Below are 26,590 nucleotides of genomic sequence, written 5' to 3'. Positions count from 1 at the left end.
TTATTTATTTATTTATTTTGCTGATATCAGACTAAATAAATGAGATCAATATTGGATTGGACTCCTTTAATAACAGAGGATAAATGTGGTGCACTAATTAGTTACCGATTGTTATTGATTTCACAATTATCCACTGACAAACAATAGCAGCTTAGCTCATCAATAACAATCGGTGTAGCCTTCAAAAAGGACATAAAGAGTAAATGCGAGGTCAGATTTATCACTAACAATAAAGCATGGATACATATTTAAATGACAAAAATGTCTGAATAAAGTCAGGTCTATTGTCAGCCCAGGAAACCACTCAGATACTCACTGTTTTCTTCTCCCGCTTGGTTGGTGGAGGTTGCTGTGGTGTAGGCACTATGATGGGGGGTGAGGGGGGGTATACAGTCTGTCCTGGGTAGTAAGGTGGACCAGCTGTGGGAACAGGAGCTGGGACCGAGGGCGTGACGGGTGTGTGGTACCTGAGGGGATCTGAATACATTATCAAAGACAAGTCAGTAAACCAATGACGTTTAGCGCTCAGGGAATCGTGCTACATCCTGTGTGTGGTTGGGGTTATTGACTCACGGTATGGAGAAGGGTACTCCCCTGGCCCTGGACCAGTATAGAAGGTTCCAGACCCTGGAGGCTGGACAGAATACTGCTGAGGAGGTCCTACGTACGGTGTGCTGTGGCGATACTAGGAACACAGGGACAAGGTGAGATCAGGTTTATATTCTTCCATCAATCTTTGGATTTATTGTCCAACTGGAACCCTTAAATTACCAAATAGCCAAAACTCATGTGTTTTACATTTCAAAGCAATAGTCATTATTGAAAAAACAAAAAACAAAAGTGTCATATGTGTAGCAGATGAGCGAAAAAAAACACACCTGATGAGCTGAGCTTATGGAAATATTAAAGTTCTCTTTCCTTAACTCACCCTAACAAGCAAAATAATATGTTTTGTCATTTCTGAATGAGCAGTCATTTATAAACAGTTTTTACACAAAGGTTAATTAATTACTATTAATCAAAAATACATAATAGGACGTAGGCTTGGGCGGTATTCACATTTTAATACTGTTAAACCGCCTCCCTATTTTACCACGGTATACGGTAATACCGTGACTGGTAAGGGGCAGGGTGCGTTCACACCAAACGTGCATGTGTGTGTGTGTGTGTCTATTGGAGCCAAGTGACAAGTTTTTGTTTGTCCGTTCACGTTACTATTTAAAAAGTGACCTGTATCAGACTCCAGTGTGAACGGTTTGTGGCTCCAATCTGACCTGTGTGTGCATTGTCGCGTTTGTCTCAAAGTTTTTGTGCAGCAGAGCAGAAGAATAAATGAGCAGGTGGAGGAGGACAAGTAAAAAGAAAAAGAGAGACAAATATATGGTTTTGGCTTTTTAGAATAGAATAGTCTTTATCATAATTTCATTGTTCACCTGTGATCAATGACAGACTACTTGTGGTGCCGATTTGCTTTTAAACACAAACCATTTATGATATGAACCTTCTAGCTTTGACCAGAACGCGACAAAGCAAAAGTTAAACCTACAGGTCTGACAGACATTAGGTATTTATATCACAGCCCGACCTGAAACCGACAATTAAAACCTATTTTTTCCTCATACAAATGACATATTTACGTTTGTTTTAGTGGTAAGCCTGCTTTTATTATCTTTTTTATTATTGGTTCAGCACATGGGGAAACCAGCACGTTAAACACACAGAGTTGCGCAGAAAAAGGATTGATTTGATAGTGTAAGCTTGTGCTTCAAGCAAGCTTACTTTGTTCCTTCTTTGCTCTGAGGAGAGCGCACTGCACCAACAGGTGAAGCGCAACACTTGATTTTTTTTTTTTTTTTTTTTGCAGCGCTGCACTCAGTCAAACAGCTGTTGCTGGACATAGAATCATGTTTAGGCATTAAATCAATTATATTTGATATTTAATCTTTATCTCCTATGTAAGTGCTTTGTATTTTTTTTAAAACGGTATTGACACTGATACCGTTGCTATTTCATGACACTGCGGTTAACGGTAATACCGTATTACTGCCCAAGCCTAATAGGAAGGCTTTTAATCTTATATTCTGGTTCATAAAAATATTGTATGAACTTCAATAGTAACTGTAGAAATCTACAAACATTTTAAATAGTGAAGTTTCACATCAAACAACTGTTTGTTTATTCAGCTGCAGTTTTTACCAACAATACAAACACATGGATGTTAGTTCATATTAAGTTTCTGAATGAGGGTGTGAATGTGCTAAAAATAATATTAATAAAAACAATATATTTTTCACTAATCATTATAGTAAAATTCGTCATCTGCATTTTATTCAAGTACATATGTAATTTTTATATTAAATAAAATCCGTTTTATTAGAGGAATAAAATTTTAAATGTAACAAATCGAACCTACAAAACAAAAACTTTCCTTAAAATTTACATTTCTAGTAAATATAGTTTTACTTTACTGCTATTGTAACTTGCAGGTGTGCATTTTATGAACATCTGCATTTTGAGACAATGCCGTTTAAATTTACAATACACAAATTAAATAAATAATAATATATTATATTAATTCCTAATTGACTGTTGGAATAGTAAACAGATATGTTGGTTTTGGATATTTGTCGAGTTCAGTGGTCCTTGGTCTGAGAAGGTTTGAGAAACATTGTCCTGGGCTCGCTGGCCCCCGCTCTTTCTGCTATTCTGGCTGCGTCCTCGAGTCCGGGGCAGCCCTTGGGTTTACAGTGGCAGTTTCTTGCACATACATTGGTCTACGATGCACAAGCATGCCTTGGACTGTGGGATAAAACTTGTAGTGGGCTTAACTTTAGACACGTTGATCCAAAATATCTGTTTCAGGTATTACCACTCACTCCTTCCCTCTGCCCACAGCCATCACCATTACAGTTAAGCCTCACGCCTACAACTTCACATCTCACTTTACAGTAACCAACTCTTCCCCACCCTTCCATTTCTCTTCCTTGAATCGCTCCTCCCTGCTCTCCCCCCACCACCACCACCACCACCTAGGTGTAACACTGCCCTCGCTTTTTATATTCTCTTTATATTCAATGATTTCTTTTATAAAGTGTTTCTTACCCTTCCTTAGGGAGGGTTGGTGATGGTCACAATTATGCAATAAAATAATGCAATTTATTTATTTGCAATAACATAAAAAAGAAAAAGCATTGCTGTCTAAAAAAAGATTGCACTTCTTGTAGTGTTGACCTTTGACAGCATGTGCAGACAAGTTAAAAAAAAAAAAAGAGAAACATTGTCCTAAAGCAACAATGTTGCAATACACATCAAGTAAAGAACAGTTTTTTTCACTCCCTAATTAGTCTAGGGTTGGCTCAAAGCAAATGAGAAAACAAAACCAAATGTAATTTACACAATGGAGCGAATGCCCTCCTCCTCCTACCTGTGGGATGTAGTATTGTGCGGCCTGTGGTGAGTGGAAAGGCATGGGCGCCATGGTCATCATAATGGGTTGGTTAGCGGGATAAACGGCAGCTGTGGGAGTCTGCGAGCCCGGCCTTAGAGAGGGCGAGTTGGTCTGGATAGTGGGCCTCGCAGTCTGCATCTGTGTCCTCTGAAAGAACTTAAGACCACAAAGAAGTCTTACAATCCATGGATTTCTATCCTTGTTTTTGGGCATGCCGCCATGCTTTACAGTGCAAACGGGCAGGAAATGGTTTTTACTGATTTTGCGATTAACACATTTTTTCCTTTCAGACACTCTCTTCTATCATGTTTTATTATGGTAATAAGTGACACTAATTACTAAAGACTTTGGTCCAGGACTTTCTGGTGAAAAGGTTAATGAAGACAAACTTAAGAAGTATTTTCTCTTACTAAACTTTTTGAATTTTAGAACAAATTTTCATGACAGAAAGAAAAACAAAAAACATTCATGAGTCATGGTTTCTAATCCTTATTTCTTGGCTGTATGATTATGACTTTTGCTAATTTCAAATTGTGACTAGACCATTGAAGGTGGCCCATACACATGATTTTCCTTTGATTAAATGTTAATAAAACAAGAATGGATCTTATTGGTATTTCATGCTAAGACCAAAAGACATAAAATGGTTTCCTGAAAAAAGTCCCACATTAACAAACTAACAGCATAATGTGTTTGCCTCAGGATCATTCATTGACTGAAATCCTTTGAATGTTGGTGATTACTGTAATTATTGTGCATTTACAAAAACACAGCACTGAGACAAACCTGATTTATAACGGTCTGATCACTACTTTCACTCCAGATACTTTAATGAATCTGAGCGGGTGATGAAGTGAAAGAAGAGTTTCTTCTTGAAAGCAGATCAAACCAGAGAAAAAACACTCAAGGTTTTATTTCATTAGTGTTGGTTTTTTTTTTTGATCGATTTGTCTTATTAAAACTAAATAAACAGATTTCTGATTTGCTTTCATTTTTGTCTTTCGAGAGTTTGTGTCCATTTAAAACAGTTACATTAACTGTTCATTATGAGGCAATAACGTCTTTTCTGACCATCATTTATCTGAAACTTTTAATTGATGTTGCCATTCTAGGCAAACAACAATGAAAAGAAAGTTTGAATCTCTTGATAAATAAAAGATAAAAACTTGTTTTTAATGCTTCCTCTTGTATAGAAAGATTTAATCACTAAAAAGTCACAATCAATTCCAGGTCTAATGTTAAAATAGTAGCTTTGTGTTTGGTGTCTTTGAAATTAATACTGACACTACGTTAATTTAGTTTAAAAAAGGACCACAACAGCATCTGGGAAATCTGTTTCAGTTGGCAGCAAAAAAGACTCAGAAACACCTGTAAAAACACTTTAAAATCACCTTAAATGCAATAAGGGAGCTTTAATGAATTTATGGTAAACAGTGTGGTGTCTGGAGAAATGACCAACAAGATTAACAGCTGGCAAAGGATAAAATGAAATCCACACCATCTGTAAGAATAATTGACTGAACAATGATTGAAAAAAAACTGCACTTCAAACCTTGACAACAGTTTTTCCTTAAGATGCAGCAACTACATTTACTACATTTCACATGGATGAAAAAATTAACTTCTAACACAGATACCTTAAAATGGATGGATTTCCCAAATCAAACTCATTTCAGATGAATTATGAACAAAGCAAATGGTTTTTTTTAAATACATAAACTGAAAAGTCCAAACATGATCGTCCACAGGAGTGTAAAGTAAATAATTGAAGGGGAGAAAGACCTTCCGAAATCTGCGTCTCTAATGTACACTGTGGTGAAGATGAATAAGGTATGGGAATATAAAGTCGAGCGGGGTTGGGATCATCTTTCGAATGATCCCCATCATGCCATGCAGATCTTCAGACTTGAAGGGAAAATATTACCTGAATTGGCCTGAATCCTCCCTTTGGTTTTGACAGCAGAAAAGAGAGAGAAGCCAATAGAAAACCGCAAAGGTGAGACCACCCACAGACAGAAGACACCTAATTATGACCAACTTCCAGACCTCAAGTCTGTTTCATAACAAAAATAACAAAGACAATAACAAACATCTCCAAAAAGAAAGTGCTATGGGTCATTCCATGTCATTTCAAAAAATATTCAGGACATCCCACACACTCAGACTAAATAAATTCTGAATGGTGAAATAGCCCCAAAGTTGGGGTCCAAAATAAAAATGAAGTCGCTTAAAGAAAAAATATTTTACATCCCAAAAAAGACTAATCTCTATACTATGAAGTAAAACAGATATCCGGTTTCATTTCTTACATTTCCACATGCAGTTATGGGCCAGTGAAAATAATAATAAAAACAAGTGTTTTTAGATTTCAAGAGACTGTCACCCAAGATAAGCCAATGCATATACAGTATGAGACTAATCATCAGAAATATGAACAGTCTATGTACATAGCTCAAAGCTGATCAAATTACAGTGAGCTGAGGCATATGTAAAGTTGTTTACTGAAGACCTAAACATGTTCCAGCTCCAAACCACGACAATCTTATTTCCTGATTTTGAGGGGCTGGCATGTCTACCAGATAGGATGTATAGCAGATGCTTTTATATATTCTGAGAGTAGGTGGAGCTGTATTACTATACCTAATTTCAGTTTCCTGGTGTCGTTCCTAAGATATTTGAAGTTGAGAATGAATAAAACAAATAAACACTAAATTGGCCATATCTCAAAAAGTATTAATCCAATCTAACTAAAAAATGTACAATATGCCTATTGAATAACCACGGAACAATTGGTAAAATTACAGAATATTTTGAGACTGAAGTCCGTGGGCCATTTGTTGAAATGACATAGAATTACCCTATTGACTGAAAGTCTCATGTATCCCCCATGCACACAAGCCTTTTTTTTTTTAAACATACATTTCTCTTCAAAGTTGAAGCTAAAGGCTTCTCTTGGTTTAGTAACGTTGACTGCCAAAGACGTCAATTGTGTTTTTCAGCTGGGGTTGCTAGGAGAGAGTGTGAAGAAGCTCTCCTGCGAATATCTAACTTGTACAATGATGTAGTGACCAACTGGTGCCATGTAGGTGGCAGCAGCGCACCTTTGGATGAGAGATCACCCATGATGGGCAGAGCTCAGAGGGAGAGGAAAGGAGTTCACAAGACTGAAAATGGCACTACAGAGTTGATGCTGAAGCTCCCAGCATCGCACACTCGACCAGAGCATGTGTGGAACTAAGTGGACTATTGAGAGTGTTGTGATGGTGAGAGAAAACGATCAAAAAAACGGGGCAAGCGGTGACACTCGGCATGTCCTGGAGAAAGAGGAAGTTGCATGTGGGGAGACTTGGAGGACGGCCAAAATACAGTAAGCAAACCATTCAATTCTGACATAGATAGCAAAATAATAATAATTTTGCCATCAGAAGCCCAGTCTCAGTGTTGTTTTTGTAGTTTTATGTTGAAGTGTCACTAAAGCAAAAAAAAAATTTGCTTCAAAGTCACTAATAGGTTTTTTCAGAAAAAAAGTTTTTCTCAGCTTTTTGTCACAAACTGGCGATTTGGGTGAAACTTGCCTCTATTCAAAAACGAAACAAGCTAGAAACAAAATTATTTTTTCAGATGTAGAGTCTAATCGTTCAGATTGGTTTCAGATTGGTTTCAGATTGTTATAGTACAAAATATTCTGTGGGTCTTAAAAAATCTGTGAAAATCATCTAAAACGGGTAATATGAGGTTGACTGCTCTGAAAAGAGCTGGCAGTGAATGAGTTAAACATGTCTTTATGAACTAAAAGTAAGAAAAAAAGTGCTAAAACTGTACTTTGTTGAAAATAAACCAATACTTGTTTCAAACAATGTGAGTGATGATCTCGGCTCTTTGCATTAACGACACTGACCAACTACAATTGAGGTTTTCTCCTTCAGCATAAAAGGCCACTGTTTGCTTCATCTGCTTTCCCATTCCTCTTCCCCATGGTGGCACAAGAAATCACAGAGCCAGTTTGTAACAGCCCGAGCTGCAGTGTGTGTGTGTGACGCACACACACACACACACACACACACAACACTACACCGCGACACCAGCCTTTTAAAAATCTGTTTGCACCCACACACTGAGACAATGATAGACAACATGTAGCACACAGGGAACATTTTGAGAAGCAGGAAGTGCAAATGACACGTCAGTCAGTCAAAGATACAGACAGTTGTGTAAATCAGGACAGTGTGAACCAACAGACAACAGGAAGCCACATGGACCCAGACTGTGGACAGTGGATCATTAAATACCATAAATACAGACCTGCCAGACACTAAAACCAGCTCCTCGTGAACCATTGTTAGCTGTCTAACAAGGCATGTTTTTTTTTTTTGTTTTTTTTTATTTATTTACATCAGCGTCGACCTTGATATAAACATTCAATGAAAGTGTGATACGACTGCTTGGAGCTTTTAGTCTAAGACGTATACTTATAATTTGTGTCCAGTGAGGTTTTAACTTGTGAAGAAAACTAACCACGAGGCTCAGAAAAATAACTATTCATTAGCGAACGTGATTGAACGATTTGGTGCTTGGAGAGAGAAAAAAAAAAAAAAAAAAAAAAGAGTTCATAAAAGAAAAACATGTCCACAGCACTGCTGACCATTAAAAGGATTGGACTGCAGATTGAAACAACAACACAAAAACACAAAGGCAGGGGATGCTTTCATGCCTGAAATGGCACAGCCTACACAATCTACAATACATTTATCTACATTTATTTTTATTGATCATATTTATCTTGCTCCTATGGTTCTTCCTTTTGACACAGCTAATCATACGGTTATTTTGTTTAAAGAGTTTAGTAGATCGCACATTTAATGATTACCAACAATAATGATTAGTTACTTAGTTAAGTAGTAATGAGTGAGAAGAAGAATATACATTTTTAAAACCACATAAATCATTACTATGTAAATACTTATGATATGTCATCCTACTGATATTTTATTATCAGATAAAAACATAGCAGGCTTCATACATCAATCAAAAATTACTTTCTCAAAAAAAAAAAATGTAAAAGGCTAAAATTGACATTCGAAAGTTGGTTTTGATCTCCACTGTAAACACTCTCATTGACATTTTTGGAAAGATTTTGCGCATTGCATTGTGGGATGTGGAGTCCCATAGACAGATGAAGAGAAGTGCTTTTCACTTCATTCTTACTGTGATTTTTTGTGATTGCTCTGCCAAAGTGACTTCCCAACACATTTCTGGTGCTTTCACAAACTGAAAGTTGGGGCAAAAAAAAACAGTGGATGTTTATACAGAGAACAAAAGAGATAACAAGGGAATCAATGTCTTCGTCTGGAGTAGAAACAAGAAATCACAGTAAGAATAAAGTAAAAACACTTCTTTGCATTTGTCTACAGGACTTCACATCCCATAATGCAATGCGTTAAATTTTTCCGACAATGTCAATGAACAGCGAGTCTGCAGTAGACATTTTAAAAAAAAAAAAAACTTTCGGCAAATGGCAATTTCAACTTTTTACATCTTTTTTGAGCAAATGATCATTGGTTTATTGATCTAAGAGGCCTTTTCTGTGTCTCTAATAAAAAATGATCATCTCTATCTGTGACCAACACATCTAGTTAACGAGTTTCTGAATGCTTTTAAAATCTGATCTACATGATGCTCGCTGTCAGCAGGGATTAACAAATAATTTTGATGATGGCAGGTGATGCAAGAGATTGGAAGCAGGAGGGGTGGTTTGCGGGGGTTAATTACCTGATGGTGGGCTGGTCGGGGACCCGTAACAAACTGGTGGGGGGGAGGGAGAGGTCCAGCAGGGGTATTGAAGCAGTGGTGGCAAAGCGGAAGAAAAAGTGGAAGAGAGACAAAGACAGTGTAACATGAGCAATGGAGGCCGACACGTATACATTAAACCAAATCACAGAGTAATACACAGTCCAAAGTTCAGTATTTGTGATGATCTGCGTGTGTCTGCGGGTTCGCTTTGACCTTTCCAGTACAACAATTACACAATGACTGAGGTCTGGTTAGACCAGCTCTGCCGATATGGGATGGGCAGTACTCAACAACATTCATAAATAATGCAAAGTCAGCATTCTATTTGTCATTAACAGCCATCCTCACATCATAGAGAACAAACACTAAAAAAAAATAGGGTGGCTCATATCACTGCATGTGGAAAAAAAAAAAAAGAGTGGAGGAAAAATCTAAATTTCAGTATTTTCCATATGGGAAAAAAACATCCACGATTCAATAAAAGCAGCAGCAGATGGACAAACGGACACTACCAAGTGATTCTATTGATCAGCTAGTCAAACACACTGTCCCAGACTAGTATCTACTCATTTCTGGCATTTTGAAATTAATTGAAAAAAGCTGATTAGGTGAAGTTATTGATTGCTTATCTATCAAAAAATGCTGAAATCAGCAGAAATTAGTAAATTCAATCAGGACCTCCCTCTAACCCAATCCCTCCAATAGTTTGATCCTGCTTAGAAGTTTTCATATTAAACACCAAGGCTGTGTTCGAAATGGCACACTAACGTACTATAAACTACAAATTAAATGAGTATATACTGTCTATTATATACTATAAGTATGATGAGGATTGGGCTAAAATATCTCCGTTGATTCTCCACCTTTGAAAGTTTGGAAAAAATTTTAAGTGAGAAAGTGACCAAGTAGAACATCAACATGAGGTAATTTGTAAAACTCACGAAAACACATTTAATGACGACATTTCAGAGATTTTTGGAGACCTGCTATAGTGCTACCAAAAGTGTTAAAAAAACTAATGGACGACAAGAAGAGATGCTTTTGTTTTGGAAAAAAGGATGTTTGTAGGGTTGATTTCAAGTTAAATATCAATCCGTTCACAGTGCATCATGGGGTGGTTGAGTATGACTAGTGTGCCTACCAAGCATACTTAAAAAGAAAAGTAGATGCGGCCATATTTTTTAAATAGTTACTATGATTAAAAAAATAATGCACTTATATATAAATAAAAATTAACACACACACAATACATATATCATCTAAGACTTTAGTAGAAATACAGCATTGTGACCAGTTAATTCTAATAAAAGTGCCAAACAAACAGCCTCACAGAATTAAATTTACTCGACAGAGATGTATCAAAGCAGATGCAAAAAACACTGATAACTGATCAGGAGTGGCTACTGGCTATATTTTAGTGCCACTATCAAACTTCCTGCTAACAATGGAGAATCAACATCACAAAAATCGGGCTTCTAAACTCAAGCACTGCTGCGAAATAAAATATCTATTGGTAATCACACTTACACTGAGCCGTCGCAGTGTGTTTTGTGTGCAATAAACGTTGAAGTGGAGAAACGCTTACCGGGCGACTCTGTGGTTGTGCATTCATTGGCTGTGTCTGAGGAGAATACACTAAAGGAGCAGAACCAGCATTTTGCCCAGGGTTGTAAGGAGTCTGTGGGAAAAAAAAAAACAAAGATGGAAGAAAAAAAAAAAACAAAGAAGTCATTTTGCATTCACTTAATTAAATATTTTGTACACAAAAACAATATTCATCAGCTATTTACACCACAGACTTGTTTAGGTTGCATGCTGCAGGGAGAAACGGTTTCTATTGGGTTCGATGTACAACTGTGCAAAGATCATTAGCACCAAGTGAAAATAGGCTGGTGTAGATTACTCTTGTTTAAGCTGCTGCTTCTGTGTGCCAATTTAAATTTGTGCTGAAGACTATAATTAGTGGGTCGGTGAGGGACCGGCGATGCTTTGTGTTTGAGGCAGTGGGTTATTAGGCTACCAATGTAAAGCGGATGAGATTTCCTGCGAGCGCAGTTTGAATACTTTCAGTGAGACGCTGAGTCATGGTGCAACTGTGTTTGTAAAGAGAACAGCCCTGTTAGGAAAGCCTGCATCACGGCAGCTTCCTCCACGTCTGGAGGTTTTCGAGGAAAATGGAATTAATCTAATTCTTGCAGTTAGAAGTCGAGATATTTTCCCTGATAAAAGGTCAAACCTCTCGAGTGTTGTGTACACTTGATATCAAATATGTTGTCAAGCTTATTGATTACAAGTGTGCCTGTTTTAGTAGCCACTGTAACATTTATCAATGATATGGTGAATACAAATTATCAAAATGAAGGTAACTGAAATTTTATGTTCTACAGTATTGAATCGATCCTTAAAATGATCCTCCACTGTTTTTACAAATGTGGCCTGAAAGCTTTGAAATGTCCTCATTAGAAGATCTATGCCTAACAAAATGCATTATTTTGCACCATATTCATTTTATTAACTTTTAAAAATGGGACTACTTTAGCATTTTAGAGCTCGACTCCCACTCAAAAGGACTTCTATCCTCAGGGTTTGTGTGTCTTCAACAGTCTGTGATCTACTCGCTAAGGTCAGCCACCAGAGCATCAGCTGCAAATTTTTAAAGGGAGAGTAAATTCCAGGGTTCCTACACTTTTTTCACAATGATTTTCCAAAACATTTACAATATATTTTACCAAATTTCCATGACTTAGTTGGGAACCGCTAAGATCTATTAAAGACCATTAGCGTGCAAAAATGAGCGTGCCTCTTATCAGTGTACTAGTGTCACAGAGGTCTGACAGTGTGTCACAGTTAGTAGCAAAAATGTGGCACAGGGAATGCACGTTGTGTGCATCGCTCATCTAACATAGCATCGTACAATGGTGCAATGCCTTTGACACCCATTTTGCAATATTGTTTGAATAACAATGCACCAGCTATTGAATGTAACATTAACAAACAACTAAGTGTGACCATGTTTAATTATAAGTTTACAATTTCAATTATCCAAAGCGATGTACAACACAAGGTGTTAGGATTAAGGGGCTTGCTTAACGTCCCATAGTAAAAGCGAAGGTTGGATTGGAACAGGTGTTTGTCTGATTACACTTTAAGATAATGAACATCTCTGGGGTTTAATATACTTTAAACCTTAAAATAAAATAAGCTATATCTCCAAAACTGTTAAATTATTCCATGAATTTTCAAAACTGGAAAATCGTTTTTTCAAATTCCATAATCCTTTTGCAATCATCTCTCCACTTCCGGGTTCTTCTTCTCCTTCTGTTTTAATGGCGACGTTTCAGAGTTATTCTTCTTCTTTTTCAAATTTGTACGTTGCATTTAGGGAAAAAAGACCCCGACGTGTCGTGTATGAACATACAGTGTGAGCAGTCAGATTGTGTCAGAGTGTCGGTCTGTACGGTGTGAGAACATGCATTGTGAGCTGAGCACATTCTGACTCTGCAAATGAGTCGCACAGTTTGAGCTGGAGCTGAGTACAATGATTGAAATAAAATTGCACAGTGTATCCCAGCCTTTAGGAGAGCTCTCCTTCTCTGCTTCATTGTCTACTACCAAACCGCAGAGTTGGAACTGTCGCCCCCTGCAGTCATAGATTTATTTTCAACTGTTTTTATTCTCTTTCGGTAAACAAAATAGGTTTACATCGACACCTTTAACTTTTCCTGATTATTTAGAGCAACCAAAAGCATCACAAGTTGTGATTTTGACTGAAAAAGCTGCTAAATGATCTAAAAAGCAGGCTGAATATTTCACTTCAATAGAAAACAATGGGATGTTTACAGGCAAATGGGTATGTGTGATGTCATCAAACATGTGGTTTCAAAATGGCAGAACACAGGCTCTAAAATGGAAAAGCAGTCCCATTTTTAAAAGTTGACAAAACAACTATGGTGCAAAATAATGCATTTAGTTAGGCATAGATCTACTAATAACTACATTTCAAAGGTTTTATGCCACATTTGTAAAAACAGTGGAGGATCCCTTTAAATTTCCCAAGACTAAATATTTACATTTTTCAAATTGTAATACAAACCAGGCGAGTTCTCCTAATTTGGATATTCCAATTACACTAAACAATATCAAATGGCGCTGTGAGGTGTTACTCTAAACAGAAGTTAAATAATTCAGCAGCAACTGATGTTTAGTGTGAGATGCACAAATGGGGGGGGGGGTGCATCAAAAATCGTGATAGTCGTTAATATCAAAATAATTGTTGATTAATCGAATCGTAGCACCCTGAATCGTAATTAAATCGTGAGGTTCCTTAGATGGCACATCCCGTAGTGCTTGTGAAATGTTTTTTTCCTGAATGGAATTGTATTACATCTGTCCGTTTTATTTAGTTTTTACTTTTTGTTAAAGAAGCAACTGCTTAATAAAACAATTTGCCAAATTATATATCTGACAATATATTGCAATTGAATCAACTTGTACACACAAGAATCACAGGTGAATTTCAAATGTTGTGTGAATTTTTAGGTATTAAGTATGATGCATTTTAAGTTAATTACCAAGTTAAAATGTGAGGTTAGACGGAGAAAACAAACAAGTTAAAGAGACGTACAGAAAGTGTGCAGAGAAGGAGACGGCGGTCGCGGAAACAAACTCACCCCTCCGCCTGCCTCCCAGCCCTTAGGGTAGCGATATGGGGAAGCGGTGGGTACTGATACCTGAGAGAGCGCCGGGGAGTGGGCATGACCGGGCGGAGTGCCGGCCAGGTTAGGGTGTCCCTTTGTGATGTCATGCGGCGTGTAAGGAGGACCAGCGTGCCTGGATACCTGTACAACATGAAGCAGTGGTGTCAGCACGATCTGTGTGTGTGTGTGTGTGTGTGTGCAGAGGGAAAGTCCTGAGATATGCATGAATGCTAAAGCCTGCTGCAGTTGCTAAACACTGAGGCCTCCTGGGAAGCCTAATGTGCCTAGTTGCAGTGAGAGCGATGGCACTGGAAGCACATGCGGCAAAAGTAGGTCGAGTAAATACGTTACTATACGTCCTATCTGCTTAAGATTCACCACCTCAGGAAAAATATGACCAAAAAACCCATTCATGCTTACCTAGGTTCACTGATACTGGCATGTGAGGAATTCCCACTAAACCAGGGGATTCAAACTCATTTATTTCAGGAGCCAAATATGGAGCAGTTTGATCTCAAGCAGGCTACACAATTTATGCTGGAAAACCAGTAATTACCACATTATTGTGGCCTAGTTTGCACTTCTACATAAACATAAATTACAAAATGGGTTCCTACATCTTCAGTCAAATGAAATTCAAGACTTTTTAAGACTTTTTATAGCTATTTGAAATTAATTTTGAGACCAACTTCACAGTAAACACATATTGGGAGGGAAAAAACACCACATTAATTACATAGGGTTAAAGTCAATTTTTCCGAGGGTCGAGTTTTTGTTAATTTGCATTTCCCCATGTACAATGTTATAGTAAATTATTTTTAAAAATGTAAAACAAATGTTACCATTCATTTTGAAATTTGAGACTAATTACAATCATAAAATCATACTTATGTTTTAACATTGAACACTTTTGAAATATTGATTGAAGACATTTTAATGACATTTAAGTCCTCATTTCTAGATTCATGAATTGAATGCCTTTTAAGACTTTTTAAGGATCTGCGGGAACCTTGTGTAAGAAACCGACAATATCCAAACAATAAGCGACAGATATCAGTCCCAACAGGATCTTCACTATGAATTTCCTAGTTTTGGGACCAATTTCTATTTCATTAGGGGAAATATGTCATAATTTGAGGAAGATTGAAGGATTTTACAAGATTAACAACAGACTGTTTAACATTAAACATTGAAAGTGACTGCAATCAAAAGATATAAGCACCGGGAAAACTGTAAATCCCTGTAAATATTGTTGAGTTTCATTACACAATGATTCATTGTCATTTTTACTTTCTCCAGTAGGCCAGATTGGATGCTCCAATGGCCCCTGGGCCATGAGGTTGACACATGTGTGCTAAAGGTAAAACAGCTCTCAGACTATAGTGCGATAGGATGGGATCAGTTTGCTGCAGCTTGGGGGGCTGACATCACTGCAGGAGCTGCTTGATGCCACAGCATGGTTTGCTTCACAAAGAACTAAAACAAGACAAAAGGAGACATTTCGCCTCCTCTGTAAGCATGACAAAGAAATATGAAAGCTTGAAAACACTAACATAACTTAGAATTCTGCCTACATGCTTAAATAACATACACCATGGAAATTTTACATATATTTTCACAGCAGAAAGGGCATCTTCCCTGTGTGGCCCACTTCCCTCAGATGACCTAGGATAAAGCAACTAATCTAGCTGCTGTTGCCAGGGGAGGAGCCTGCTCTGCTTCAGGCGAGTGATTCTGGGATATAAAGCGTAATGTGGTGGGGGATGGGAGAGGAAAAAGGCTGTATAGGGACTTTACATGAGGTAGAAGCAGAGGAGAAAGAAAGCTGACAGTGTAAACATAACATCCACAGTATAGATCGACTGTCACGCCGTTCATTTCCTCCACTGTGTGTATATTTACAGCCTGAGCCTCTGGGCAGAAATGTGACATAAATCCATATTGGTTAAAGTGCAGAGTAGCCGTGGATAAGCAGGATTACAGGTGAATAGCTCCTCATTGCGAATAAACAAGTCAGTCACGCCTTTTCAAGTGCATCGTTATACATTATATATTCTTCTTTGTTGTGCCTCAGACCAAAGGGTAGAACTTAAATCACATGAGAAACATTAACAAATGAAACCACTTCCTTACAAATACCTACTGAAGCTGATTTAACAGCCACAGTGGCCATGGTTACATGATGTTTTTTAATTCCGAATTAAAGTGTTCTGCTTCGTGTTTACATGGAAATAGTGATTCCGAATTGAGGTTTACCAGTACATGGAAACACGTTTATTCGCCTTTATTCAATTCCACTTTAGTTCTCGGGGTTGGGAAGGGTTCTGATTGGACAGGGGGCGAACGTGACGTATTTACGTCTAACGGAAAAAACAACACAAAATAAACCTTTTGTTTTCGGCTACAACATAGAAGACCACATAGTAAGTACTATTTTAACTATGGAATGGCCATTTTCATTCAGAATTAGGTGTTTACAAGGTGATTTTTAATCTTTTTAATGAGGATTTAACTTCTGAATTAAAGCTCTCATGTTACTGTATTCACTGTTTCCTTTCATTGCGTACGAGGAAAGTCAATGGAGTGAAAATGGGATTAATTATGTACAGATGTGTACAATATACGTACTCATGTATGTAACAATTGGTCCAACCTCCTACAAAGCTCTTCAAAAGAAACGTTTATTACTTCTTCCAGGAAACCAACACGTAGTACAAACCCTGTTTAGCCACCTTTGCTGAAAACTGGAGCTACAATTACGCTGAGGGAAAGAAAAAATGTTCGGTTTGTTTTGTTTTTAGGGTGTTGTTGCATGACGCTCATTAACCTCTTCTCAACTACCAGTACCTGCTCTGAAGTCATGTGTGTCGATAAAAAAAAAAAAACAATGACGGGATTATGGCAGGGATGTGGAGGGGTTCCTCTGAGGTAACATATTTGCACAGCAGGTCATCAGTGGGCTCATTGCAACAATATGCCTGCACTCGCAAGTCCTCCCCCTGTTTGTAATTACCAGCACATACATGCATGTCTAAAGTGGCCATAAACAATGGTGCAAGGCCTTTTGTTAAGCTCCAATTCTTTTTATTGAGTCAAGCAAGGAGACTGATGAAACTTTACAGCAATTAAAACCACAGAACCAGTGCTCATGTTTAAATATCTTGCCACAGTATAAAGAATCTGTTGAAAATACACTCATGAGGGAAATAAAAATCAAAGAAAGCAAAGAATCAAAGAACTCAAAGAAAACAACTAAACTAGAAAGATTCGAAAATGTATGAACTATCACTTGATGGACATGAACATTTAGGCCACGTTTACACGACAACGTTTTCATGTGAAAATGCTAGAGTTTTGTTGTATTTTGGCGTTCCATTAACACGGCAATGCCAAATTGGTGCTTAAAAACGAAACTTTTAAAAAACGGGCTCCAGAGCGGGAGTTTTGGAAAACACTTTTCTTTCCATCTTCGAGTAAATAGGAAACCGACACTTTCTGTGTCACGGGCGTGCGCACTGCGGCTGTAGTGTCTCAACTCACACTTTAACTCTCCAACAAAGTATTGATATACTTCACCATCACTTGGGTCAGCAGACACGTAGTTCATGTCTGCACCAGATTCTGATGACAGTCACAGTGCTGCACTCCTACATATAGCTTTATATACAGTATTTGCCTGAATAATAGAGACCTTTAATCAACAAAATCATTCAGTTTTTAACAAACTGAATATTTCCAAAATATACAATGCGTTGCATCACATAGACCCTACTTCTTCGGCTGAGATGAAGATTTCTTGGGAACAGGACCTAAACATGAAAATATCTGATGATACCTGGGATTTAAGTATCGGGCTTATACATTCAACGTCCATCTGCATACGACACTGTTTGATACAGTTTAAGGTTCTTCACCGTTCTTATTTCACTAAGGCCAGGCTTGCTAGAATATACGGTACCTCTGATGATGCGTGCCCAAGATGCAAACAGTCGGCCGCCACCATGAGCCATATGTTTTGGTCCTGTGTGGCATTGGGTGGGTTTTGGGGTTCTATATTTGATGCTTTCTCACATGTGTGTGGCAGAAAGATTGATCCCAATCCGATTACCGCATTGTTTGGTGTTGTCCCAAGTGGACATGGATTGACTACGTACCAGACCAGTGCCATTGCCTTTTCATCACTTTTGGCCCGCAGACTCATTTTAACAAAGTGGAAGGACGTACAATCTCCTTCCTTTATTCAGTGGGTACGAGATTTGATGATGCGTCTGCAAATGGAATATCTAAGGTACAGCTTACGTGGGTCAATAAATAAATATCATAGGACATGGTCGCCCTTCATTGCTTATGTTGAAGGTTTGCCTTTTACTTGAGTGGGATGTGTAAAGCAAAATTCAATCATTGAGGAGTTGGGTTGTGCAGCGTATTGTATTGACTTGTATGTTTTTTCTTTTTGTTTTTTTTTGTGTGTGTAATCTATTTTTATGGATATCTTTTCGCAAGTTGAGGGCTCATGTGCCGCTGGTTGGCATTGTGGTGTAAATCTCTGTAAAATAAGTTTGAACAAGCCCTGATTCTTTAAATGTTTGTTTGTATAAAACTGAAAAATCTTTAAATAAAGTGTTCAAAAAAAAAAAAAAAGGGGTGCATGCAGAGACTTACGCTGTAGACTGCAGTGACTCCAGGCTGTGTGGGGAAGATTCGTTCATCCAGTGAAGGCTGAACCCGTGGAATTCTGGGAAGAGTGCGTTAAGGGGCAAGAAGTAGTGCAGGAAAACGCAGGGTAATTTAAGTGTCATGCTGGATAAAAGATGAACAGCTCAACAGGTAAAATTCCTTTCATTTTTTTTCAGGTAATCACGTGAGACACACATGACTGGGGACAAAATTGTCTCAACCAACCATGTGATAATACTTGACCTGGTGCGTTTGTACAATACTCCATAAAATCAAAGGGGTTTCCCAAAACCTTCAGGGCCTGCATAGTTTGATTTCAAGAATGCCTCCCTCCCCCAATCACAGCACCCCACCCAAAATGCCCCATGTCTGAGAGTACACCATGTACCTTCACTATTGTGTCAAAGTTAAAGGGAAAAGCTGACATGGATTTCTGGCCTAATTCAAACAGAGACGCAGACACAAACACACAAACGACTGTTTAGCAGCACATACATCACACACACATCAGCTTAAAGATTACAATATCAACATAAACTGTTATCATCATTATCACAAAGGCCTTTTACTGGCTGTTATGGATCATTTAGGAAAGAGAATCTATAACGGAAGGCAGTGCTTCAGTGGAAGTGATTGTAACTAACTTGTACTAAATAAAGAATGTGTGATGGCCAGAGAGGAAAGGGAAGCCCTGCGGTTAATAACCTGCTCTGGCAGTTGTGGATGACGAAGCCGCTCACACGCTACTGATCACATGGTTTAAGGGAAACCGTCTGGCTCTCTACCTTTCACGCCTCGCTGTGCCCTAAGCCCTCTTCTTTACTGCACTCCTGCCTGCAGGGGCCGTCACTTCTCCTGGCCCTCTGCCTATGCCGACCAGCAATACGAGCAGCAGAAGAAACAAAAAAGTAACAATAGTAAAAAGAAGCATCAAAGCGCAACAGGAACCATTTACTCTTTCATTTTTGGAGAATTTGAGAACAAAAAAATACAAACGCACCACACTGATACCACACACAGACAGAAATGAAAAGAAATTAGAGGAGCAGCATTTTCACGCTGTCATGGCAGGCTACAGAGGACTGAAAATAAAGTAATCTACTAATGTAACAAGAGTCTTTTTGGGTTTAAAAATTCTAATCACAAATACAGACCATGTTCATATTTAAACCCTGAGTTACTGTAGCAGAAAATAAAGATTTAAATACTGCTGTTAACATAATTTTCCCTCTGGTTGATTTCTCCTGCGTATATATTGCAGAACCATGAATGAGACGGAGACTGTTCATCGGCTTCATCTCATTAATTTGATATTGAAAGACCTAGTAAAGCTTATAATTTCAGATAATCAGTGGAGCACTGCGACTGACACTACCTGCAACTTATAAGTGATTAAAGTTACACTGATGGTGAGTTAAAGTACAGCAATTCAAACTCTTATGAATCAAATTACATCAAAGACTGATACAACTTACAAAACAACTACTACTAAGGATGAATAAAGTTACTCTGTGGAAAACCGCTGTGGAAACAAATATTCCACTTTTTTTTTTATTTTGTTACTTTAATGTTTGTGTTTGAAACCATTAATGATGGAGTGTCAAACTAATTTTACTTCAGGGGCAAAATAATGCCCTAGTTTTCAATATCAGTCCCTGCTGGATCTTCACTTCAAAAAATCTTCATTTTCTGACCAATTTTTGTTTAAATTAGAGTAATTTTGTGCAATTTATTTTTAGAAGATGGAGGATTTATGGGAAAAATACTGTCCTTTCCACAATTTGCAATTAAAAACTACAGCATTCTAGTGATGAGCCTGGAAAAACTTCAAACCCCTAAAAATATTGTGCTCACTAAAATTGTGAATTTGAGATATCCTTAACTGTTTTATTTGGTAATTTACACAATAAATAATGCTTTCTCATTTCTACCATTTCCTGCAGCCAGAATTGGATGCTTTAATGCAGTGATTCTCAACTGGTGGGTCGCAGACCTGTACTGGGTGGTTTGTAGACAGCTGGTCAAAAAAAAAAAAAATATATATATATATATATAATGTTATTTTTGAAAAACTAAATTTGGTTGTTTGATTTATTGACCGTGGCTCAATGTGTGTCCCAGGTTGAGACCAGTTGAGGATTCCTGCTCTAAAGGGCCACATTTAGCCTCCGGGCCTCGAGTTTGACACACGTGCATTAAAAAAGGCAACTCAAAAAAATAATGTCAGCAACATATTATTTTAATACTTGCAAAATATTTGAATGAGAAATAATTTCTATGTGGTTTTGAGCTGAGACTTAACTTTAAAAGTTATATATTGACTGTTTCCCCTTGTCCACTAACCCTACAGAAACCAGTTACAGTAAATCTTCTGTGGCTTCTGTTTCTTTCTTAGCTTATGGTGTAAAGCCACTTAAATCTAATGAGCATGCTGCAGCAACAAAAAGGGAAACGAGTTAGTAGACCAAGACCACACAAGCATAAAAAGGTTTGATTATGTATCGTGGATAAACTCACCACAATTAGAGATCTACTGGTGTGATATTTCAATTAATGACCAAGCAGAGAGTAGAGGTAATACTAATAGAAACAACTGAGCCAGTGATACATTAGAAGTGATGATTTTTTTCTTCTTTTTACCAAAACAAAAGCAGTCGTTACATTTCTCAGCTAGAAAGCCAACAACGAAGCTGCCATATTTCATTGAAATGATAGAGACTACCTGATAGTGTGTGAAGGGCAGGAGCTGGAGGAGGAAAAAGGGAAGAGAGCAAAGAAGACCCAGATGGTGCAGACACATACCCTCCTTCTTCCTGCTGGCTCACTAGCCAATTACACAAAGACACACATACATGCACAGTTGTGCACACACACAATCACTCTGAGATAAAAAAGCACAGCTCTCACTGCCGGCTGTTGCTGAGGCTGCTCTTTCACTAGTGGAAACAATCACTGGCATAGTTGGTGGATAGAACCCCAACAAACACATCTTAATGATTCAACAAAGTGGAAGCACAGGTGTCTGAGTTATTATTTATATTGAAAGAACAGTGCACTCACTTAATCAAATGTAGACTGAACAAAAAAAAGCTACATTGGTGTGAAAATACAAACACTGTGTGAAAAAGATTCAATCTTATAATTCAATTTAAAGATTTAATGCCCGGCATCAAATGAAAGCAGCATAAACAACTATCGCTCTAATTTATAGGGCTTCAATTCTGATAGAATAATAATGAGTTATAACACATATTTCTGGCGACCACAGAGACATTTTTCTCTTGAATTACCATAGTTTTGGTTATGTTTGCAAAATATAAGGTATCCAGGATTAGTGCACAAAATGACAATATATGTATATTTTATACTGCATTTAAATTGAACTTGATTCATATTTGAGAAAGTGAAATTATAGAATACTGTTGTTTCAGAATGTGTGAGGTGTTTTAATTTCAAAAAGTAGAAAAAATTTAAATCAATGAAAAAAATGTTTTACCTACTGCTACAGATTTCAGGAGACCTCATTTTAATTGAATACTGACAAAAATATTGTAGTTAATCGGGCTGGGCAATGTAGACCAAAACATAAATATCATATTTTTGTCAAAACACTGATATACAATATGAATCTCAATATTTTTAATCAAATGAAGTCTGACCAGAAAGACAATTCTAGGTTAAATTTGCTGATACAAAATTCCACACAGGCACATTTATTAACAAACAGCTGCACAATATGTGCCACTTTTGGCTTTTTCTCCTATTAGGGACAGCATGTGTGAGTGAGTTCTATAGTGTGGCTTGTTTAGGGGAAGGTCTGGGTTATGATGCATTCAGAAATCCATCTAACTGTGTTTTTCATGCTGTTGTCAAAAGCAGCGACTCCTAAAGCATGTATCGTAATACTAAATAAGGTATATAGTTATAGGTTATATTGTAATTGCCATTGCCAAAATAAAACATCTATGAACAAGAAAATAAGAAGAAAAGGACGGGGAAAAGAACAAAAAAAAAAAATCAGAAATATTGCCTGTCTCCAAGTGTCACTCACGCAGCACTAAAGGAAAAACATAATAAAGGAAATACCAAATGTTGAAGAAAACAAATGCAACAAAAGTAACAAATTATAGGACAAAATATAACCTTTATGTCTGTGTTTTTCAACCTTGAGGTTGTGACCCCATGTGAGGTTGCCTGGAATTTAAATGGGGCCACATGAAATGTCTAGTAGGTAGTAATTGATAAAAGTACACCCTGGACAGGGTGCCAGTCCATCGCAGATGAAAATACATTTTTTAATTAAAACACACAACCCTAAACGTCCTAAAACAGTATGCTATACTTTCACTTTGTCAAATATAAATCTAGTTTAAATGAAATGCAGTATAAAGAAAAGGACGAAATATAACATTAATAAAATAAAGTATGAAAATATCTGAAAAAACATTTCTAGTCTGTATTTGTTGCTAGTAAAACAAAATTGATTAAAAAAAAATAATCTTAAAAAAAAATCTTTGGGGTGACCAGAAATTTGTGAACCAGTGGTTTGTATTTGTATTGACTGAGGTGGCAGCAGTACTTGCTGACATGTGGATGGGACTTTAAGACATTGTGTGTGTGTGTGTGTGTGTGTGTGTGTGTGTGTGTGTGTGTGTGTGTGTGTGTGTGTGTGTGTGTGTGTGTGTGTGTGTGTGTGTGTGTGTGTGTGTGTGTGTGTGTGTGTGTGTGTGTGTGTGTGCGTGCGTGCGTGCGTGCGTGCGTGCGTGCGTGCGTGCGTGCGTGCGTGCGTGCGTGCGTGCGTGCGTGCGGAGGGGGACTCCTTAACGACAGTTTGCTGTAAATATTGAGTAATAAAAAAAGCAGCAGCAAACTGTGGACAGATTGTTACAGAATACCATCAGATTCCCTCTCATTTAAGGAGGGGGCTGCTTCACCTTTTACTGAGCAAATACAGGATGAGGATGTCGTCCTTAATGAACGCCTTCCAAACCCCCCCTCTATGGAAAGAACAAGTCCTGTGTGCTGCTGGCTCACAACAACTCAGCAGTTTATTTATAACGTCCCTCAGTCGACACACTCACTCCAGACACTATCTGCTCACGTAGACCACACAGTACACACCTGTCCTGAAATACCGGACTCCCGCACACGCTTGGTGCATTTACAAAGCTCCACTGACAATGTTATGCAACATGACAGGGTTGATAATCGTCCAGTGACAACAAAAGACAGAAGATTATTTTAAATGGATACAGTTGTGCTAAAAAAAAAAAATGACAAAAACATATTATGAACATGAGATATTAATAAGAGCAGTTGGAGGCTGAGGAGGAGGAAGCGTGGACCTGAGTTTTCTCAGCTGGGCCCTGAGCAGTGTGCGGTGGGGGGATGGAAGAGGGAAACGAAGGAGAGCTCAGGCAGGCTGGGCGACCTGCGCCTTTTGTTGGCAGATGGTGGGAAGCGCCACCTTGGCCTCTCTAACTGAATGCTAAGCAGTAGCGCTATTGTCTGGCAAAAAGCAGCAGCCAATGCATGCGCTGGGAGTCTCTCCAGCAACCAGGGACAGATTCACACATGCACTTTTTTCTGCCAAACTCCTGTGAATTTGCCGTCTCTACAAATACACATATCTACATCGTCTGTGTGGGAACTCCCATATTCCCATAGCTCAGGATGCCGGGCTCAGTCCTGAACTGAGAGGCCATTGGTAAAGTGACGAGTCACACTAGTGACAACACTTAACTGAGTTACATTAACTGTGTAAAAATATCGATGAGGCGATATATCGAATCGATCCAATAAATGTCAAAACTGATATTTTTAATCTTGTTTTTTAACGTAAAAAAAACAAACATTTAATTGCGCTAACATATGAATAGTACGTTAACACCTGATCACTAAGTGTCAGTGAGTTGATTGCACTTTATTTCCATCAAACATACTGGGCACTTTTATAGATACTGTACATCTGGTTACTTTTTCTTTTTTTTTTTTTAATAATTTAAGACCGTAACAGAATCAGAATCTGTTACAGAAGTAAAAGTTAAACTTTTTAGACAAATGTAATTAGGCAGTTTGATAAACATATCACTTGTTTTTAATATTAGTACTTGAATTATAGTTAGTTTGTTTCATTTACTTGTAAAAGTGATATTTGTAACTATTGATATTGCGATTACAACATTTTGTTTAGTATCGGGATACATCGTATTGTGACGTTCAAATTGTGTATCATATCGTCATGGCAATGCACATCCCTATGTTATATACAAATGATTGGAATTCAACTTTTAAAACTAAAGTCACTGATCAGGACTTTGATAATTCATAAATCCTTTATTTATATATATATAAAAAAAATAATCATAACCACAAATTCAAAGCAGAGGTGCATATAACATTTACTCTAAGGGTTGTTGTTAGTGCTCAGGTTTTCCGTAACCAAGCTCACAGGAGGAACAAAGGAACAAATTACAGATGTGTGGACAGCTGCGTATGACATTTACTTTAATTTTAGAAATTAAGAGAAGCAGCACAACTGTATGTCTTTTCTTTCACGTCTCAGAATATAAAATTTTCTAATCAAACGACTGAAAACTAAATGTGCAATTTGAAAGCAATAGTTGTTATTTCAAAGCACTGACTGTTCTGTTATCCTACAGTAAAAGATGTGAACGTGCAAAGCCAACTTCTTTCTCCCTATTACACTATTTTCTAAAGCTTTCTGCTGTTAGAATGCTGGATGACTGAAGTTTTTAGGAACCATTTCTGTGCGTCACAGTGTGATTTTAAGATTCATTCATCTTGACCTCCTGCACATGCTTCCGTGGCAATTCAGACTCTGGTGTTTCTTTGGGGATGGAAATCAGCGATAGGAATTTTGGCTCCTTATTAAGAAGCGGCTCATTCTAGCTGAACTGAGATTTTTTTTCCTTTCTTGTCGCTCACATTAATTATCAGTATTTTATCCATGGGAAGAAAAAAAAATCACTATTTGAAAAACACACACTATATTATTAATATTAATAATAATTATTATAACACAATGGATTGTAGATGTCAATTTTCAGAGACACTCAAAGCACTTTACATTGATGTCCACTATTCTTTCACTCCACACACAGCGGTGGTAAGCTAGTATTGTAGCCACAGCTGCCCTAGGGCAACCTGAAGCGAGGCTGCCATGATGCATCATTGGCCCCTCTGATGACCACCAAAACTCACTCACACACTACATTCATGTGTCTTGCCTAAGAACACAATGACAGATACCACTAGAGCAGTAGGGGCGTAAACATTAAGTATTATTGTTGCATATTTAAGATCTAGCACCATAAGATAGCAATATATATAATATGGATGGTGATGGAGTTAAATGAGTCCGATGACAGGCAGAGGTTGGACCCACAGGTTAACGACCGAGGATCACATCGTAAAGGTCGTAAAAGGTTTTGATGTAGCATGTGCAGCATGAACTCATGCAAACCCTTGTGCTACCCTACTTTGGAACTAAGTAGAAGCTGCAACGACTCTTCTAGTTCCTCACTCAATCAATCAATGTCCTTTATTTAACCAGATAAAAAAACTCATTGAGATTCAAAAACCTCTTTTACAAGAGTGACCTGGCCAAAACGGCAGCACCAAAAAACAAAATGGTTACATGAAACACAAATAAAATGTGTGGTCACACACTATAGGAGAGCAAGAGTGAGGTATACATGTTAAGATAACGCAGTCACAAGATCCAATTGACCATATTTGTCTTTCTTGTATAAATGTCTACCATCATCTTGTATAAGATGTGTGAATTTCAAGTCCTTCTGCACATCATTCCAGGAAGACGGGGCAGAAAATTCAACGGCCCTTTTACACACTTTAGTTCTGACTCTGGGGATCTGCATTTGTAAGGTGTCTTGAGAGCTCAGGCCATACTGACTGATGTTTCTACACGTGTAAACACTAATATGTAGATAGAACA

General features: G+C 37.8%; 1 protein-coding gene across 11 annotated transcripts in view; it reads right to left on the bottom strand.

Annotated features, from left to right (window-relative positions):
• eif4g3a (eukaryotic translation initiation factor 4 gamma, 3a) overlaps nucleotides 1–26,590 on the bottom strand; it is a 66,448-nt gene that overhangs the window by 32,021 nt on the left and 7,837 nt on the right. For 4 of the 11 annotated variants that reach the window (XM_028445884.1, XM_028445886.1, XM_028445885.1 and 1 more), the window contains exons 2-9: nucleotides 18,598–18,670; nucleotides 13,909–14,076; nucleotides 10,824–10,916; nucleotides 9,218–9,250; nucleotides 5,373–5,393; nucleotides 3,425–3,604; nucleotides 574–685; nucleotides 317–477 (exon numbers count right to left, since the gene is read on the bottom strand). In XM_028445884.1, coding sequence (XP_028301685.1) covers nucleotides 317–477; nucleotides 574–685; nucleotides 3,425–3,604; nucleotides 5,373–5,393; nucleotides 9,218–9,250; nucleotides 10,824–10,916; nucleotides 13,909–14,076; nucleotides 18,598–18,670 — 841 coding nt within the window. The remainder of the gene's footprint in view (nucleotides 1–316; nucleotides 478–573; nucleotides 686–3,424; nucleotides 3,605–5,372; nucleotides 5,394–9,217; nucleotides 9,251–10,823; nucleotides 10,917–13,908; nucleotides 14,077–18,597; nucleotides 18,671–26,590) is intronic. The other 7 variants (XM_028445890.1, XM_028445895.1, XM_028445891.1 and 4 more) reach the window with 6 other exon arrangements.

This window comes from Gouania willdenowi, chromosome 5 (genome assembly GCF_900634775.1).
Source record: "Gouania willdenowi chromosome 5, fGouWil2.1, whole genome shotgun sequence".
In the NCBI taxonomy this organism is placed as follows: domain Eukaryota; kingdom Metazoa; phylum Chordata; class Actinopteri; order Blenniiformes; family Gobiesocidae; genus Gouania; species Gouania willdenowi.
This window is presented reverse-complemented; position numbering and strand designations above follow the sequence as displayed.